General features: G+C 38.2%; 1 protein-coding gene across 1 annotated transcript in view; it reads right to left on the reverse strand.

The window, feature by feature from the left end:
• Window positions 1-18,298, reverse strand: part of TRIM66 (tripartite motif containing 66) — a 54,653-nt gene extending 36,355 nt beyond the window's left edge. Inside the window, exons 1-3 of the mRNA XM_009328562.1 lie at window positions 18,079-18,298; window positions 7,262-7,365; window positions 2,704-2,851 (exon numbers count right to left, since the gene is read on the reverse strand). Of these exons, the coding sequence (XP_009326837.1) occupies window positions 2,704-2,851; window positions 7,262-7,365; window positions 18,079-18,298 (472 nt within the window). The remainder of the gene's footprint in view (window positions 1-2,703; window positions 2,852-7,261; window positions 7,366-18,078) is intronic.
• Between the last annotated feature and the right edge of the window lie 1,782 nt (window positions 18,299-20,080).

Below are 20,080 nucleotides of genomic sequence, written 5' to 3' on the forward strand. Positions count from 1 at the left end.
GGGGGGGGGGAGGGAAATCAAAGTGATGTCCAGTGTGTGCTATTTATCTGGTTTTATGCTTAAAAAATAAGGTCTGTTTTTCAATGTAGGAGTTCAGTAACAGTTTTCAGCTGAAAAACCGTGACACAGACCACTCCCATAGCTTCCCATTCCAGTTCTCAATAAGCATGTTCAAATGAAATCTAACTAGCACAACCCCTGCCGCCCAAGCTACCAGATGTTACAGAATGCTTATAGAGGTGAATAAAATAAAGCTGTTTCCAAAGAAGAGTGGAACCATTTCCAATACCAAGAAGCCCTCACAGGGAATCCCCTACCAGCAGCATTCATTTTGTGGGCCTTTACTTCAGACTCACAAAGGATGAGTCAGTAGGAAAAAGAAATCAGGCTACTTTAAAATTGTTTTCTTCTTATACGGTATGGCATTTTTCTGTCCCAGCCTAGTCCTGCTCCTCCCCACGCCCTTAACTTCTAAATACAAATTTGAAAGAAGGGTAAAGTTCTCAAAAATCAAATGAATTTGGCATACTGGTCTGCAGCATGACCTCAGGAGTCACCAGGCTAAGGGTGCTGCCTGGCAGCCAGCTCAGCCGTTCAGCTGCATGAGCTGGGTCTCACCCAACAGGCAGTCAATGGCCTAGGAAGGAAGCAAGAGGATGTGCAGGGTAAGTGGATGGGGAACCACAGAGAGCTGCAGGTTCTGTGTGGCAGGGGGTGATCAGATGTGTTACATGGAGCATAGGTATCATGAAGGAAGAAACAGAAAGAAAGGTTTCCCAGGGAAGCCAGGCTCCTTTAGTTCTGCCACTCAAGGAAGTCGCAGGAAACTGTATATATGATAAACAAAACTGTTTATCAAAATGAATAGGAATAGGCAGGACTCAGTGCAGTTGGTGAGGTTTTTTTCCTACTTTATTTCATTTCAGACCCAGGGAATCTTACAGTTTTCAGTTGGCAAAAGAAAGTCTGGCCCTTGTAAAGCAAATGGCAAAAGATAGAACAGTTCAAAGGTGCAAGATCAATGGGATAGAGTCTCTTAATGGTTGCAAGGGCCTACAAAGAAGGTGGCTGTTGTTCAGAAGCACCATACACAGGCTGAAGGTGGCTACTGAATCTGAAAGTAGAGGATGCTTTATTTCCAGAAAAGAAAAAAAAAAAAAAAAATCAGCCTGAGTTCCAGTATATCCTAGTATTTGCTTTCTTTGAAATATCCTGAGGGGATGTCTATGTCCTAAATAAATAATATGTACATAAATGATAATAATTTAAAAAGCACAGATTACATCCCAAATCATTTTTTAGATTTACTAGCCTATACACACACTAACAACCTCCTTGTTCATTTTTTTTTTCAGCACACAGAATTTAGGACTAAAAAGATGAGAAAGCATTTTAGTTTATGTGTTTGCATCTTTTTATTTATACAGCACACACAAAACCACAACTACACCACAGGTATATTTTCTTACCATTATTTGTCAACAATATGAGCTGGTAATCTTACTCAAAGTGAAATGAAATTATAAACAGTTGGAGCCTCAAAACCACAGTCCTTATCTTGCCATCAACTCAAGAAGAAAAACATACTGTCCATCCAATCAGGGCATTTGAGGGGGGGCTGGGGGAGACTTCAGTTTATATTATTCGCTAGAAAAGACCCAGAAAACATTTAAATGTCATCTGTGCGTTTTTATTATTACTATTCTTACAGACTTTTATTTTGTTTACACTCTATTTGGCAATGGCATATCATGTCTCAAGTGCCTCAAACTTTTTGATATGAATATCCAGGACGTAAAAGAACTCCATCTATGGCAAGCGTAAAGTATAGGCTTCTACAAGTAAAATCCTACAGAAAAAAAAAAAGTAATATAAAAAGTATAATCAGTGGGCTACACCTATGTTTATTCCTTGTTCTGTCTTCCATCTTCTTTATGCTGCAATGATAGTGCAGCACAAACTCTCTAGCATAAATAACTTCACATGTGAGCAAAGTGTAAGCTTAAATCATTGTATAAAATTGCAAAACGCTTATTTTAGGTTACAAAATGCTTACGTAAGTTTAGGTTAGCGTACTCCTCAGCAAATTTCTGGCGTATAAGTAAAGAAAATAATGAGCAATTATAAGAGATGATAATCCTTTCTGTGGATCATCATTGTATAGGGATGAGACATATTTGCCAGTGGGCTTCATTTGTGCTTGCTGATGGCAATATAGTGGTCACACTCAGGAACCACGTTTTTCACTCCAGGCTTAGAAAAGGAACATCCTATAGCGATCCCAGCCTTTTGCTGTCTGTGACTCTCCCCCCAACCCCTTGTCCATAAGCACAGGAATTGCTTTATGGTAGTTTCCTGAAGGAAATTACCCAAAAGAGGACAGAAATACTGAAAGGGCAAGGCCTCTTGCTCTTGTAGCCTACCAAACCCTAGCCCATCACTCCACAGACTGAAAAGGCATGTGGAAAAGATAGTCTCTGTGAAACACAAATATGCAAAATTTTTCAAATACTGTGGAAAGCTAACTGTGGCAATGGCCATAAAGTTACAGAAAAATCACATCATCTCTCATTGACACATACATATCCTTCTGAGTCACACACACAGATCATAGCATCTGTGGCACAGAGCCTGCAACTGCTCCTTTTTCAACTGAATAACTGATATGAGAAGAAACAAAATTTCAAAGTGCATCTTCAGTACCTGTGCAGCCCTTCAGGGATACAGACAGGAAGCAGTCTCCAGTTTCCTTGCCATGTCCGTGTTCCTCTGTACATGAGCTGCACAACCACTTATTGCAGCTTGTACAGAGACTGTGAGCAGGTCTCTTCTCTTTACACGTGAAGCAGCTCTAAGAACAAAAAGTGCAATTACATACAAGGATAACAAATTAGCCATACAAACAGTTATCTTTAATAGACTATGATTCAGATTGGTAAGCTTAGTATTCTTCTTCCTCAGACTAATGCAATTCAAATTTTAAGAGTCTGGTTATTGTTATAAAAGGGAACAGAATAAAATTAAGATTTGAAGCTGTTAAATTGGTTGTCTTTCTGTGCTCTAAGCATAATCAAGCATAATTATGACATGATGCAAGAATTGTTCAGCAAAACTCTAGGGTCCATGTTACACATGAAGTCAGAAGAAATAATCATAACGATTTGTTTCTTGTGAACTGAAAAAGCCATGAAACTATGAAGTAAGACTTGTCTGACTTCAGTTAAGGAGGGTTAGGTTAAAAGTTACTTTTGAAAATGAGTGGTGTGCTTTGTAATCCCTTTCTGTTAGTGTTGTACTACTTACTGATGGCTTACTTACACATCGAATGAGTGTACATCTTTTATATACGTATATATATTTAGATAGATATTTTCTACCTCAGAAAAGATAGTCTACGTTGCCAAGTAAATATGCAAAATGTCAGTCAAACATGGCCCATCAAAAAGATTTAACCTAATTACCATTTCCTTTCTAATCACAACATTATGCAGAAGCATTTTACCAGATCATTTCAGTGTCATTCATTAATTTCTGTCCATTACTAATTATTTATTAACAAACTAGAAAATCTATAGGCTAGAATTCACTTCTGCTTTCACATATATGAACGTAAATTAGAGCTACTTCAGCAGAGATACTCTAAATCTACATTGCTTTGTTTAAAATTAGAGCTTACTCTATTTGCTTTAGCATTGTATGAACCACTGATATAGTGTAACTGTCAGAAAAATACATAAAACATGCCAATGGTAAGGCAATTTAGAAAACAATATGGGGACACCCACATACTATTAATGAAAAACCAAATTCCTATTCTCTAGAGAGCTGACCAGAAACGAGCTCAATTTATATATTGATGTCACATGTGGTGAACTGAAAACATAAGACATGGGAACATGAGAAGAACTGGAAACCTTAATTAACTATCATCTCTATTGAGTCAACAATTTAGGAAATGCCCTTTGTTATTTAGGCCATGCTGTCTGGAAGTGTCACTGAAGGGGAAATGAATAAAGCAGCACGTAAATGAAGTGGGTAATTTGATCTTTGGTATCCAGAATGAACTCGAGTTATTTCAAGATAGCTATAATGATGCTTCTTTTAAAAAGGATTTGCACTAGGCATAAAATACTTTGTTTGAAAACTCCTAAAATTAATGTTTTTGACTTACCATAGCCACAGATAGGTACTAATGGGCAGAGTGAACAAAGTGATGTAATTTTACCATCATCAAAGCATAAAAGCTTTGCCACCAGTTTATCAAACTCAAACGTTTCCTACAAGGTTACAATATATCTACTGTACTTACACATAGTTCCTGAATATTGCTACTACTCAGGGCTACTCAAGCAACTAATAATAGATGGCAAAATTACTTCCTATGGTGACCTTTCTGTTGGGCAGAATGAATTCAGTTCAGTTATGATTACATCCCAACTATTCTGATGGGAAACATGAAGAGAAGGATATAGCAGCATACACTCAGCACATAAGCCCTGATGCAAGCCCTGGTGAATTTAATAGAAGAGTTTCTCTTCACAGTGTCTCAGGGAATAGAAAGCCTGGAGGAAGAACAATCACAGTTTGTTGCTGGTCGTCTTAGTTTTAAATCATGGTTTTAACATTAAGTGCAACATCTATATCCACCTAAATTCTCAGACACAAGTGAGTCAAGTTCTGATTCACTTCAGCACAAGAAGAAACATTTTTCTTCTGCCAAAATTAATTTAAATTTTACCATTTCCTTCAGTGGGGCTGGAATTTCACAACAGGTCTCTTATCAGCTCATTGTTCAAGAGTTTCTAAGTATTTCCAATCTTTTTCAAACAGATTGGGCAATTCTTGACAATAACACAACAAAGCAAAGTTTTAAATGTGTTTGATTGTCTCAGCAGGGAAGTATTTGTGTAAGCCATTCTGCTATTTTAGCCATTTGCTTATCAGCAATGTTTTCCAAAAGGTGCATGTAATCATTTAAACCAAAAAGCTTAATATAACTTATATAACCAAAATGCAAGGGTATTTATTCTGGAAAGCAAAGCTTGTTATATAAAAAGAAGTGTCTAATTTAAAATGCACCCATGAAGGGTGTTCCCAGCTTAGGGAACTGGTCAAAAGTTGAGGGATGCTCTGCCTTCTCTGCAATAACCAAAACTGCTTAATCACAGGTTTACCTGTAACCGTTCAGCTGCCAGTCTGACTAGAACTTACATTGTCACTGTACTGTGTTAACATTACTTTTAAGTTGCAGAGCACAGAGCGTTCCCAGAGTTACATTATTTATGATGTGGAAATGGGCTTTTGGGCAAGATATTCTGAATTGCATATTTTTGAAACTCCTTCCGCTGGTATATAGCACATTCTATCATTTATGCTTCACTGTCTCACACACTGAGAAACATCTTGCTTCCAAACACTTTTTTACAAGCCTTGACAGATTCCCATTTGAACATATCAGGTAAATTAAGAAAATTATGGCAGCTCAGCTGTGTATCAATTGGATGAGCTGATGCTTCTCCTTTTGATATCACTGGTGGTGAAACTATGGCTTTAGTTTGGGGGGGATGGTGGTTAAAAGACAGTAAGCAAACTTCACTGATACCTGACTTGACTGTTAATAAAAAGGAAGCAAGCCAAAAACTACGAGGAAGGTTCACAAATCCCTCTAGGGTACTCCTATGCTTTAGTGAGAAATCTGCTTTACTGAACTGCTCTTAGGACTCCTAAGGGATTACAGAAAAGAAAAACCTTCTTTTAAAGAAGGCTTGAAAAAATAATCTAGTGCTTTTGAGGACATTAGATATTCTCATTTGATTTCCTTTCTACACAAATTCTCATTGAATGGTAAATGATGTGAGTCATGGTAATTAAAAAATCCCAGCATAATAATGTATTCTAAACATTCAGCAATATATTATGAATTTTCGTCTTCTCTTTGAAGAGTGCATGTGAATAGACCTCTTCCTATTTTAGATAAAGTTACGTTGCACTCTTCAAGTATGTTACACCTGAAGATGTCAACACACTTTGCTTGCGTTAATTTATTTCCCCAGAACACTCCATGGATTAGGTTACACGTTCCTTTCTTTTTAACAATGGAGAAAACGAAACACTGACAGGGAAGAAGTACATCCCCTCTATACTTTTTCGCAACGATGTCACTGGGCAAGTCACTTGCACAATTTAAAGCGGTCTCAAGCCTTCTGCTTGGGACAGAACTGACCTACAAACTGTTGCTGCCCCTACAGGAGTTAAGAGGAGTGGAAAGATACATCTTCTGTCCTACATTATGGAAAAAGTGTTCCACTCCACCCAAAGGCCCTGAAACTGAATATCCAATGTGGCTATCCGGTTTCTTAGAAATCAAAAATGCAAAAAAGACAGACTGAGGTCCAGGAGCTGGCTCAGAAGGTGAAGTCCAGTGTCCCTGCTTCTTTGTTACACTTCCCTTGCTTTGGATCACACTTTGGATAAAGCAGTCAGCAGATTACAGAATAGTTTTGACAAGTTTTCACCTGTTTTAACCCCCAGCTACAGGTAATACTACCACATTCTTAAAACAATCTTACTCATGCAAATAACAGAATACTGTTTTGTAACAGTGGAGACAGAAATACACGCCTTTCTCTGTCCCTCCTCGCAACCCAAAGTAGTAACAGCTAAAAAACTGTGATAATAGTCCTGCCTGTTAACCGTGTATTTAACAGATGTGAAATCCATCCATGTACAGTGTCAATACAAGGTCAAGGTGGTAATCCTATGCCTTCCAATTACCCTTTGCATCCATTCCCCAATGGGAAACTGAAATATGATGTGACCTTTTTTATCATTAAAACGTATAATCAGAAAATTATAATTGCCCACAGGATCTAATGGGTAATCTTGGTGTAACCATTCACCAATAGTCTGCTTCTGTTTACTTTGTGTTGAGAGCAGAAAGGGGACAATGAGGAATCCAAGAGATTCAGTATCTTCCTAATATATTGATTGTCACAGATCCAGTCCTACGCCACTAGTATCAATATTTTTTAAATCGACTCTGTTTTAAGTATATAGAGTCAAAGTCATTCTTCAAATAAAGTTTAAAAAGTACTATGAAGGCAGTACATCCATCTCTAGGAGTGAAGTAATTATAGTGCTGCATAAGCAAACTGTAAGAGAGTCTGTTGTTCAATACAAAGTTTGCTCTGTTTTCAAACAGTGTTGATCTGGTAGTCTTTCAACAACTCACAAGGCACTCAACTTAGTGGTTTTTACTTACCTTTGCCATAGCTGAATTACCAGTGGGAAAGTCCTTGAGAAAGAAATTTTCAACTACTTCCCTTGCAAAGCAGGTCTGTTTGCACACAGGGCAGAAAAGGATACCTGAATTTAAAAAAAAAAAAAAAAAATACACAGCAAATAAAATTATGCACACCAACCATGTGAACCAGGAAATTACATAAACCACACTTCAGTATTGCTGGCTTTTTTACATCACACAGACACACTTAGTTCCAGGAAACTAAGGCATTCTTCAAGCCGTAAGTTACTTGTGGCTAGATCTAGTTCAATACATAGGAAAGACAAACAAAGCAACAAAATCCCTAGAAATACACTACAATTCAGTTGACTTATTTCAGTATTTACCAATGATATCTGCATGTCCAAATTCCCATGAATTCATTAGGGCTTACAGCTTTGATAAAAACTGAGCTGCACTTTAAACTGTATTTCCTTGTTACAGATCTACTTGTGCTTTCTGATACTTGCTACAGTTCTTCTAGACCAGCTTTACATTACCAGAGGTATATCAAAGCATAAAACACACATTGCCTAATACTAGTTCTACAGCGCAGCATGCTATCCAAGTGAAGTGAAAGAGGAGTAACATGCTGCCAGCAGAAGCAACAAGTCAGAATAAAGGTAAAGGATAAAAAAAAGTTTCATAAATAAAAGTCAGAATTGCAAACCATCTATTACAACAAATCCACCTGTGGCAAAACATGATCACCCCTAAAGCAAAGCAAAGCGAGCAGCGTGAGCAGCAAAACCTGGTTCTACCTTCATTAGCTACTGAGCGCAACTGGGATGAAACTTAGTGTTTGCCTGGGCTGAGAACTAACAGTTCAGGAAGGTGTCCATAACTGTATACCTCCATTTTTGCACCCTGCTATTTCATTCCTAGAATTCTTGGGCTAGGACTTACCTTTTTCTAAAAGGTCTAGTGCCTTTTTTTTTTTTTTTAAAGGAGTGTGCATGTTTCTGACCACATTGCTGTAAACTACTGTAGATGTGAATCCAGTCCTTTAGAGATGGTGATAGTGTGCCAGTCTATTTTTACCTTATCTTATCAAGTCTTTTTTTATATGTTTTTCCATTCTGTTGAGAACAGAATTTCAGTGCTATGCTCACCTTGCCAAGTGATCTGTTTATAACTAACAGCAGTATTTTCCGTGACTAAATGATGCAAACTCACTTAAAGCAAGATCAATGACAACTTCCTACTGGACTGACAATGTTCAGTGTGCTCTTTTCCTTAACTAAAATTATTTTTTAATAAGGAGAGTGGCCTGTAGATTAATTAAATTTTAAGATGTCTATTACTCTTTGCATTACAGTTACCAGAGACTCATGTTTTCTAGGTGCTTAGTATTACCTGTCCTTGGGACATGGCTCCTGCAGTCCCTGGCCACATGCACAAGTCTAATCCTAAATGTCTCCCATTTTCAGAACTGGCCTACTGTTATTTTAACAGCAGCACTTTACATTGACAGAGATACACAAACCCCAAACCCTTCCTACATTACCACTTCTGATAAAAGCACTATGCAGTCGGATGTCTAAATACATTCACTTTCATTCATAAATGTTTTGAAGAAACTTTGAGTTCTGTTACATCTCCTTTGAAGAGCACATCTTAGTAAGAACCGCTTACATGAAGTTTAGGTCTTTCTTAGCCCAAATCTTGTTATAAAAGCAAAAGTATATTGTTTGCTATTTTCCAAGGTTGCATTTACAACAGAACTGTGATTTGGTGACCCAAGTGGCAGACTATGGTCTACCTCACACTTGTTTAACTGTGCATTTCATACAACACTGAGTGTTCATGTGGACGTGAGAAGGAACAGGCGGTATCCACAGGTGCCCATGCTACTCAGCTACAAGTCACCCCACAGGAAAGGGCAACGCAAGCAATTGCCAACGCTTTGCTCATCTTCTGGGCATGTAACTTGAGTCTTGTTTGTGTGTTCTGGTGACAGGAGTGACAAAGAGGCTAAAAATGTACCTGGTAAAGATGCCTGTGATGGCAGAAAGCTGTAGAAGTCTTTTAAATTCTTCCTTTACTTTGCATCCTTAATATAAGGAGCACAGCTGAAAAAGTGTCTTATTTACCTACAATATTTGTAGCTAATCACCTTCACATGTTACACCCTAGGACAACAGAATGCTTTTGCATTAGTCACACTGAAACCTCTCCATGCTTTCCCAAATTATGGTTGTGTGTGTCTTTTAGATATCTGTTAACAGCTCGGTTCTCTAGAGAAATGTAAAAACAGTAGGAGCACTGCAGTACCTAAGATAAGATGTGTTATACAGACAGTGCCCTCCTACTCCTTGTAAATGGTGCATACTACAAGCACCAGCGAATTGTAGTGCTAATTCCTAGGTGAAACAGTTTTCAAGTTTCCCTGTGAGCACCTTACAAAGCGACACAGTTATAACAGCAGCAGAAATAAAAAGACAGATACATTTTGATTGATAAACTGGGGAGCAAAATACCTACTTTGCAAGCAGCTTCTCGGATAAGTCTCATGGGACATGCTCTAATTCTCGGCACAGTCAATAGGAAACCATCTACTGACTTTACAGGGAATCACCTCTAGCCCTTTGAGACTCTGAACCAGTTTCTTACTCCCATAACAGCATTGCCCAAGCCGTGCCAGTTCTTGATCTGGCTAATACAGAGAAAACCTCCATACTGAGACTACATAATATGCCACAAATTGACCAAAGGGGAAATTATCGACGGATTACTTTCTCAAGTAAGAAATGCACAACTTTCACGGTTATTCCTTCATCTACATGCTATACAGGTAGGCACACAGTCTTACACAAAACATTTCTGGGAACAGCTGCTTACTGGTAAACAAAAGCAGTGCTCAGGACTTTGCCATAGCAAGGACAACTTCTGTCTACACATCACATAAGGTAAAAAAAGTTAATACTGAAGTTACTATTTTATTACATTCCAACACTATTCAGTTAGTACAGAATGTTAAATCAAATTATACCAATTGAATGATATTTAATGGAATGCTTATGGCCTCAGGCGCATTCATGTGAACTTTAAATTCTGCTAATTTATTACAAACTAGTGACGTATAAAATACACCGTATAAAGAATGCATTAATTTGACAATGGGCAAGACCATCTTTTTAATGTTTTTAAATGTATTTAAAGAAAACTTCAATAATTTTCACCCTAAGAAAACATGTATCATGCATGGATTTCAGTTCCGCACAAAAGCCTCCTTATATATATTCAGAAATGCAGTGGTATTAAGAAATATGGAACAGTCATGATTTTGGAGGTAGATGACGTTACTGCTGATTAATATTAGGGGATATCTAAGAGTGATGCCCTGCCCTGGATGCCATGGGACAATTTTTTTCCCAGGTTTTAGATCCAAGTTATGCTACTGAAATCAGCGTTGTTCCACAGATACACATGGAGCAAGTCGCACACACACAGGTCAGAACTTTGTATTAGACTCACTACCACAGACCATCAAGTACAGCTTTGATTGTGTAAATGTCAAAGTGTGTCTTAAATATCCAAGTAACTATGAATTATAATGATTTTAAATCTAAAACTCCCTTGAGATGAACATAAGACATGTATAGCCCTCAGCTTAATAAAAAAAGTCGGAACAAAGAGCATAACAGTTAACAGGAAAAATAATGGGGACACCGTGGCAATACTGTATTGGAAGTAGTCTACTCGCAGGAGGACTAATCAGTAAGCACCTTCTTGCCTGTCCTAATACTGAATTCCATATTTAAGACTTTATTAAAAGCACAGGAGATGGATTTGCATCTTGCCAAAAGAGGGATTCCCTGAATATGGTAGCTTCAGAGATCATACTTGTTCAGCTAATTGGGCTTCTTATTTGATTCCTTTTCCATTTAATAAAAACCTGTGCTCCCTGGAAATGCCCAATCTTTTTCAATATAAATTCCCAGAAGAATCTAATGATAGCTTGGCATAATAAATACACTACAGAATGGTTTGTGAAACAATTACCCTGAAATTAAGCAAACCTTACATACATATTTACAAATAGCCACAAACAGCAGCTACTTCAACAATACAAAGCGAGCGCGCTACGCTGTGCTTGTGCTCAGAGTGCAAACCACCAGTAAAGGACAATTTCCTAGAAACCCCTTACCTGTCCTCTGGATAAACAGTCACTTAGAGAGCTACACACAAAGTCACTTGTGTCGGGGAGCAGGTGGTTATTAAGCAGAACTGCACACACAGTGCACTACCTGTAATCAGGCTTTGCTGTACTGCAGATTGAAGTCACTACACCTTTCATGGACTATCTGGGGCTGCTCCCCCTTCTTCAGCCAGAAATGCTGACAAATCAGCAGGGCAGAAAGATGTACTGGGCCGCTACAAGGTGCATATTTTTTTTTTCCTCTTGCCTTCTTTCTTGCCCTTGCCTCTCAGATTCATTCAGGCCTCTGTTAACTTGCCTTGATGGTATTTTTCCTGAAGCGGTGGAATAAAAATCCCATAGTGAGAATGAATAGCAGCATCCTACTTCCCTTCTTGCCTGGGTCTTCGCTCAGTCCTCAGAGTAACCTGGAGCAAGTGTGCAGAAGGAAAGAGAAGAGCTTTTCCAGATCCAGGTAGCAGCAGGTCTTACAATGCCATTCCCTCCCACGGTACATTTTGCAGACCATTCCCTAAATATTTTTCTTGCCTTCCTACCTTACCGCTGCCTCTAAACAACATTGTTAATTTGTTTTAAGAACCTGTACTTTGCAGACAGCTCATTTAAATATATCATTATTACAGCACTGTGGGTGAAGGGAAGAGTAGTCAGAAACCCTAGAGACTCACTGTTTGTACGTATGAGAATGATGCAATTTCTGGATCTAAATAGCAATTCAACATGGAACTACATGATTCAAACAACAGTTTGCACATTAAGAGATCTGGACCCAAATTCAGCTATGGTGCAACTGTGGTGCCCAAATGAAGTCCATTATTGTTATCAAAACCTCTAGAAGTAGCAAAAAGCTGAGAGCGCTCTTGACATGCTCTATTTTTGTATGGATATTATATTGGTAGGAAGGAGGTTAGGAACATTTGCATAAATTATTTTTTAGAAGTTCATTACCTCCTGCTGTTTATCATCTGAAATCATTATTTATGACATCACATTTCACTGCTAAAGAGATGCCCATGAATTTAGAAAGGCTAGCAAGGATCCTAATGTTGGATTTAAGCCCCGTTTCATTGTGACGTGCAGAATAAAACCCTATTTCAGAATTATATGCAGGATAAACCACATATAAGATATTCTGAAGATCACATTGTATTGAACAGACTCCCATGAAGTTTCATCACGTGAGGGATGTGGAGGAATAGTCCTACACCTACATCCTTCCAGGGCTCCACTACTCCTTTAACTACCATCCATAGTAGGCCAATGCACCTGAACACCACCACAAAAGCCACAGCACTAGAAAGCGACATGCATACAGACATATCTCTGTGTGTGTTATGTTTGTATACACACATCTCTGAGCCCTGAAAAGCTTCAGCAGCAGATGTTTACTTTGCTGAATTGATCTGCAGCACTTTTTAACAAGCCACGTGTTTATTTCCACTCTCACACTCCCATAAGCAATAGTAACTACACAAGAGGTTGAGGAAAATGGAAATTCAAAGGCAGTGGATTCAGTAGTCAGACACAGATACCCAGTCTGGACACTCCAACGCCACACCTGGCACATCCAAAATCAGCTTTCAGGAAAACAACAAGATTCTGCCATGTACTGTTCAAGCTCTAGTTCCCCACAGGTCAGATCTCTCTCATCCCACAGCACTTTAATTTCTGTTAATGAAAGTTGCCACACTGCATCGACCCAGGGAATAGTAAGCAGACATCAAGGTAGTGACCCTCATACAGAGTGTTCCTTTGTAGAAGCACAAATAAAGAACGAACTAAAATGTCTCAGTGCTCTTAAGTTTTTACTCCACCTATATTGTAGCAATCTAATTTGTAAGTGACAGAGCTGTGGATAAGTTGCAGGAATCACCTCTGAAAGTGCAAATTGTAACCTCTTCACCACGTATGGAAACTGAGTACAAAGGCCTTTTGAACATCAAAAGCCACAGCTCGCAGTTTTGTTTCAAGGTCTTCCAGTCTGGTCAGGTTTAAATAGAAAGAACCCTCGAGCTGGTTGTCTCAGAAATAAATCAATGCAGATAATTAACCTATTATTATCATGAGAATTGATTAGCATAAAGAAACAAACAGTGGAGCTATCATACACACCACATTTATACTTGCTGTCCACATGTTGCACCTATTCCTCCACTCTTTTTCCTCCAACAACCATCGGAATAATTATTCTCAGAGAGCATTAGCTACAGCTCAAGCTGCAGGCATAATTTACACTTCCTTGGAGACCCAATTATAGGTTATAGGAAACAGTTCTGAAGACAACCTCCCACTCTACATCTTCATATTTATATAACTAAACATCCCATTGTTTCACTTGCCTTTTGGATCTAGCAGCTGAACAACAGTGTGAGAAGGGCCAAGTAACTTTAAATCCATTTTAAGATGACAAAATATACACATTATGAACAGTTTCCCTCTTTAGAATTACCTTTCTACTTCCCTTTTTAGAAATAAAACACGTATTGGGTGTTAAGTGGATCTAATTAAAGCAAATGGGTATTCTCCTTCAGAATTAATAGATGTGATACATTGCATCACTTGCCTTATACGATTGCATCAAAACAAGGTTATTTGGATCCTGGAGATATAACAGCTGTAACACCAAGGCGGCCAAACCGTACTCCACTGTAAGCCTGAATATGGTTTAAAGAACTCTGCAGATGTGTTGTTTGTTGTGGTTTGTTTTTTTTTTTAAACACACAGACTTTGTACAAGATAAGGCACTGTGTGTTGACAACTGGAGTCTCCTTAAGCCAGTACACCATACTTCTTATGCCAAAACATCATACTGAAAATAAGCCTAGAGCCAAAGGAGTCCTAGAGCTCAATCTTTTTCTGGAAATAAACCCCCTTGAAGATATCTCTGAACACATTAAATGCAAGCGTGACCAACGCTTGGCTGAGTTTTGGATATGCCTCGCTAACAAGCATTCACAATTAGGGATCCACGGTTATATATAGCACCTACTTTACAAGCTAAAGAAAACTGTATATTTTCAGCTGGAAATAATAAAATGTAGCAAGTGGACATCTGTCACCAGTTTAAGTCACATTTGTTCTCTTTAATAGTCTGTTTTCTCTTAGTCTTATCTGATCAGTTTGCATTTCTCTAATAAATAACCCTGTTACATTTCTTGGCATTTAAGTGGGGATCTCAGACCCTCTCTTGCATGTGGAAAACTAACATAATCCAAGTGTGGACAGCTTTTGACTTATGCTCAGAATGTGGATAGAAATTATGCAGTCATTTTCCATGATTTTTGTTATCCAACCTGGTGAAGAACAAAAGGGCAAAGCACATTTTTAAAACAGAATTTCAGGAAAAATAGCTCAACACACAAGTTCAATACAAAAACATGATACAATTAAATCTACCACTTCCCAAAGCAATTTACAAAGCTGGGCAACTACTAATTGAGTTTTACAAACATAAAGTGTAACTTACAAGTTAGACAAATTACCCAATTCAGTCACAAAGTGTAAATAATACCAGGGCTTGGTATCAGTTAGCAGAAACCTGCAAGGTGTTGCAGTGCATCTTTCCTGATCTGCCTTGTTCTCAGGGGTCTAAACTGTGATTGAGCAGTGATTACGTGTGATTTTTTTTTTTTTTTAAAGGAAAAAACACCCCAACCTTCAAGCTGAGACAGTCTTGCAAAAACATGAACTTCTCACAACAATGCACCTCCACTGGTCCTCATTTAGCTACTTTTGAAATTAATATGTTGGTGATATTTAAAGCACTAAAACAATTTAAATCATTGAACATCTTGTGGAGAGGAAGATCTGCAGATAAAGGGTAATTTAATTTTGGCACCCACCTCCAATTCAGAAAGGAGGAATAAGCACAGGAACCTGGATGAATCTGGTTTTGAATGTATTCAGAACTCAGTGAGAAAGAGCCAGACCCAAGAAGCCAAGGCAGCATGCAAGAACCATTTTTGTATGTTTTCACATTGTACTGTGAGTGGCAATTCACACAGGTAGGAGCCCAGGGAAGTCCTCATCTGAGAGACTTCCATCTCAGGAGACGGGGGAATTTTCTCTCTCTTTTTCTTACCCAGTCCCTCTCTTTAAAATTATTCCTTCCCATGCACTAAACAGACTGGAAGCACACGACATGTAGATCTGCAGAGAAGAATGTGGATTCTGTTACATGAAGAGAAGGAATAAAAAAAGTGACGCTGGCCTGCAGAAAGAGAAAAGAAAGACTGAGAATCTTAAAGTCCCCTTCATATCAGTAGCATATGTAGGAGCCAAACTCGCAAAGATAATTTTCTTTTTCCACTCAAATTACTTCCAAACTCTCAGTTCTCACAGCTTTGAATAAATTCTGATGTATATGCAGATTTTCCATAAGAGCTCTGGCTATCTCAGAGCTTTCATTCATGAGTCATCTTAAACACATACAGGTATAAAAGTAAGTTTCCAACATCAACCCCCATCAAATATCAGGAGCACTTACCTCCATCTTCTCAGCAATCTTAATACAACATCAATAAACTAGAAGAGAGCTTTGTTAGTACAGTACTATTTATAGTAAAGCATACCAAAACCCACAAATTCACGCATGCTTTTGTAGCAAATGTCAGATTGACTTCACTTAGAAATATATTCACTTTTTCCATTCTTATATTTTGCTTAAAGAATTCATAGTGAGTAAGGAACACATTTTTCTTACAGGCAATATTTCATGTTTACTCTGCTAAAATGGTTTAGCACTTCCTTTTACAGTTTCGCATTAGCACCTATATATGAGCATACTTAAAGATAACACTGAAAATTGAGTTTGTATTGTACTGCCCATAACTCAGCAATCAGTGCAGATAAGACAAGCAAAGTTTAGCATCATGCCATCAGAAGATTTCACAAATTTAGCCTGGCTGACCTATACTAGTTGTAGTTTCAGTTGTGGACTTAAATAAGAGACACAGATGTTTTGGTTTTGCTGCTCTCCTTGCTCATTTATTAATTGAGTCTTTGCACCTGGTGTCTCACTTCATTTACTGGGTCATCACCATTTGTTATGTCTTTTCTGTAATCTTGCTCTTTCCCATAGAAGTTCCCTGTCTACAAGAGAATGAGGAAATAAACAGAGAAATTTCAAGAATACAGAAATAAACTAATATTTTTTCCAATTTGCTATAGACAAATAATTCCCTATCCACTCAGGAGCTTGAAGAAATATCTAATATTTTAACAACTCATGAGAACCTCTAGCTGCACTTCATCCAAGATCACCAGGTGGTATAACTTCACTTTTCCACTTGGCAAACAGAAACAAGGAGGAGAGAGGAATGGCTTAGATGTCAAATGAGGATACATAAAAAGTAATGGAGTGGTTGTTTTCCACAGCATTTTGTTATAAAGCAGGTCCCTCAGACTTTAAGCCCACTATGATTGGGCATTAAAAATTTTCAGGAGACATTTACTTGAAATGACTGCTTTGCTCTCTTTGTCTTCTTCTCCTACCTTTATATCTTTTTCTGTCTGTACGCTACACATAAATAGCCTTTCTCCTTTGCCATTAAGTTATTCCCTTTTTCTTTCTCTTTTGTGTTTTGCTAGCCTTTCAACAGTGATCTCCTAACACTGTTTCCATTTGTTCTCAAACCTGATCTTGTCTCATTTATGTTATCTCGTCAATTCAGATTACCATCACCTCAGGGAAGGTATCTTCTCTTCCTACATGTTTCTAAAATCTGCTATGGAAGAGATAATAAATGATGCCTCTTATTCATCTAAAGTTCAAAGCCTGTGAAAATACAAGTAATCTACATGCCTTTGCTCTTCTTATAAATTAGTAATGAGTCTGGAATGCTTCCCCATGGCAATTAAGACTCATTCAGTTAAAGTGACTGTATTCTGTGATCTAAGTCCTGTTTTATTCCAAAAAAGTTACATATTTTCTATTAACATCACTACCAAAAGCTGTACAAACAACTTCAAGATTTCAAAAGCCACAGTCACAAAACGCTTCTTGTCCTCACTAGTTTCCTCAGCTTGTTAGGGTGGGTTACAGTATATCCTACAGTCAGAAGGGTTCAGACAGAGAGAAACCACATTTACAATGAGATAAAAGGAAGAGTTTCAGTGCACCACAATACACATATTCTAATAACAATTATTGTGACCTCTGTTAGGAACAAAGAACCGGATGTTTTTGTGTTGGTGTTGGGGGGAGGCACGGAAGGGGGACGGAAGGAAGAATAAAACTATCACCACAACCTGTACCACAGAAAGGTCCAACATGTCCAAAAGGTTGGATAAAGATGTAGCCTAAAAAATACCTTGTAGCATTTATTCACTGATTAGGCTAAACAAATCAAATATTCATAATGTTACACTTGGTAACTGAAACTTAGCCCATTCTGGAAAATGTTAAATGTTGCCTGACTGTGTCATTTCTCTTCAAAACATTGCTGTTGGATGAAAAAAATAATGAAGGAGGCTTGTTCCCAATCCACCCTCTGCTCATACAAATCTTGAGTCTCCTAGTTTATTCTTTTAAAGTAGTGCTGTAAAGGAATAGGCTACAAAAGTACCTCCCAATCCATCTATTTTTTTAACACTGTAATACAAAGAGCACAAGCCAGAGATTCTTAAATATTACCTTCGTATAGAACTTCGTACTCAGTGGGAATACAGCTATATCCTTGAATCAAATCTGGAAGACAGTCCTTACAGAAGGAATGAAGGCAAGGTAGCATTCTGGGGTCTCTGCTCCGCAGGTCCCATTTGCACACCAAACAATTCCTCAACAGATCCAGGGTGTCCATTTCTGCTGGCTGAAGTTTCACATCGAAAACACGAAGAGTCACAAAATGGCTCATGACAACCCCTTCACTTAACAAAACACTTGATCACTCAAGCGCAAACTAGAAGGCAACAGTGGGATGCACGTTCTCAGAAACAACATTTATTTAGTCCTTGTGAAGAGGAAGTTCCTTGCAGCTGAAAATCACATACCTGCTTTACAAAAAAAGAATATCTTTGCAGATTGTTGTGCAGGAAAGTGTGGTTTAAGGTTTACAAACCATGATCCCACGATCTCTCTATAGTACTTGCAACTTGTGTAAAAACTGAAGTAATCTGTTCTATTGATCTACTTACAAAGCTGTTACCAGGCTGAATTGTCACACACTGTACATTTCCTGCTAGAAGCACTGAAACCGTGCAATAAAAATTACAATATTCTCTGACTGCTTTTACAATTTCACCTCAATATTTTATAGTTTTCAAGTAAAGCAAATAATAAGCGTAACTGATCATACATCCATCACTTCAGCAATGCATGCTGCCTTGCAGTTAGAAAGCTGCCTTGATAAATGTACAGCATCTTCTGCCAATCTTCTTTATAGAAATTTAATAAAATGCATTTTGCAGTAATCAAATTTCAACAGTCAAGATGACCACAGATCAAATTCTAGACCAAACCTGAGCTTCCCACAAGCAGGACAGTGTTCCTCCTGCCAACCTAAGCTCCCCAAGGTAAATTGAGAGTTTTGCAGTTCATGTTCCATCCTTGATTCTGAGATTTTGAGAGATGTTGATCAGGTACAGCCTGCAAAGGGAAACTTTTGTAAGTTGCATCAGAGGCAAAAAAGCGAATACAGTCTTGTCTCCCCTGGAATCACCCTTCTAGCTGACCGAACCTCCTGGGGCCAGAGCCCCATGTAGCTGCCCGTTGCCTTGGCATGGTGGCCTTGCTACCAGCAGTACATAACTTGCAGCTACGATCTTCAGATTTCCCAGCACAGAAGAGCAGCAGCTCTAATCCTAGGGCTAAGTATTCTCTTGAGGGATTATGTCTCGGGGCAGATTCCAGTGGAAATGGTTAGTAAGCAGGTCTTTTTCTTTTTTCTACAATGCAAAAGAATTATGAATGTCTCAGAAATTCACAACCAGCGATTTTTTTAAGCGTTGCATCCTGAAGTTACTGCTATTTAAAATATTTTAGAAAAAATGGACCATGTGTTAAAGTCTGCATCATATTTCATACCCAAGACCCATTCTAGGAACAAATGAAAATAGGTGGATATCCACAAACTTTACTGAATTCACTTAGACAAATTCAAATCTACCACTGAAACTTATGGGTGTAATTTCAAAACTAGAGGTCCCTTTAGAAATGAGCTGTGGTAATTGTACCTGTGGTTTAACTAATAAACATTGTATCAGCACTTATTATATAAGCTCACTTTTTACAGTGCATCTTAATCGAACATCTTTCAGAAGCAAATGTCATCAGAGCAGCACAGCTGCTCAGCTCGCTCCATCTCTATTGTTTCTTGCAAATACCGTTGCTAAGAAGCCAAACAAGCACCTACAAAAACATATAATTTCTGCAGTAGGAAGTTGAGGTCTTAGACTACCACATCGTTTAGACAGAGAAACCACAGCCCAGGACCAAAGCATCCACGCACAGAGAATCAGGGCAAACAAAGCCTGGTACTGGGAAATGCTGTATCACCATAAAGGCCAAACCTGTGGCTAAATAAGAAGCGGGTTACCATACATTTTAATTTATGTTTTTTGCACAACATATGAAACTATGTACAAGTTTTTTGGTAGGAGGGGGAAGGATGAGGGAGATAAAAAGTGTTTAAAATTTC

This window comes from Pygoscelis adeliae, unplaced genomic scaffold (genome assembly GCF_000699105.1).
Source record: "Pygoscelis adeliae isolate BGI_AS28 unplaced genomic scaffold, ASM69910v1 Scaffold166, whole genome shotgun sequence".
Classification (NCBI taxonomy): domain Eukaryota; kingdom Metazoa; phylum Chordata; class Aves; order Sphenisciformes; family Spheniscidae; genus Pygoscelis; species Pygoscelis adeliae.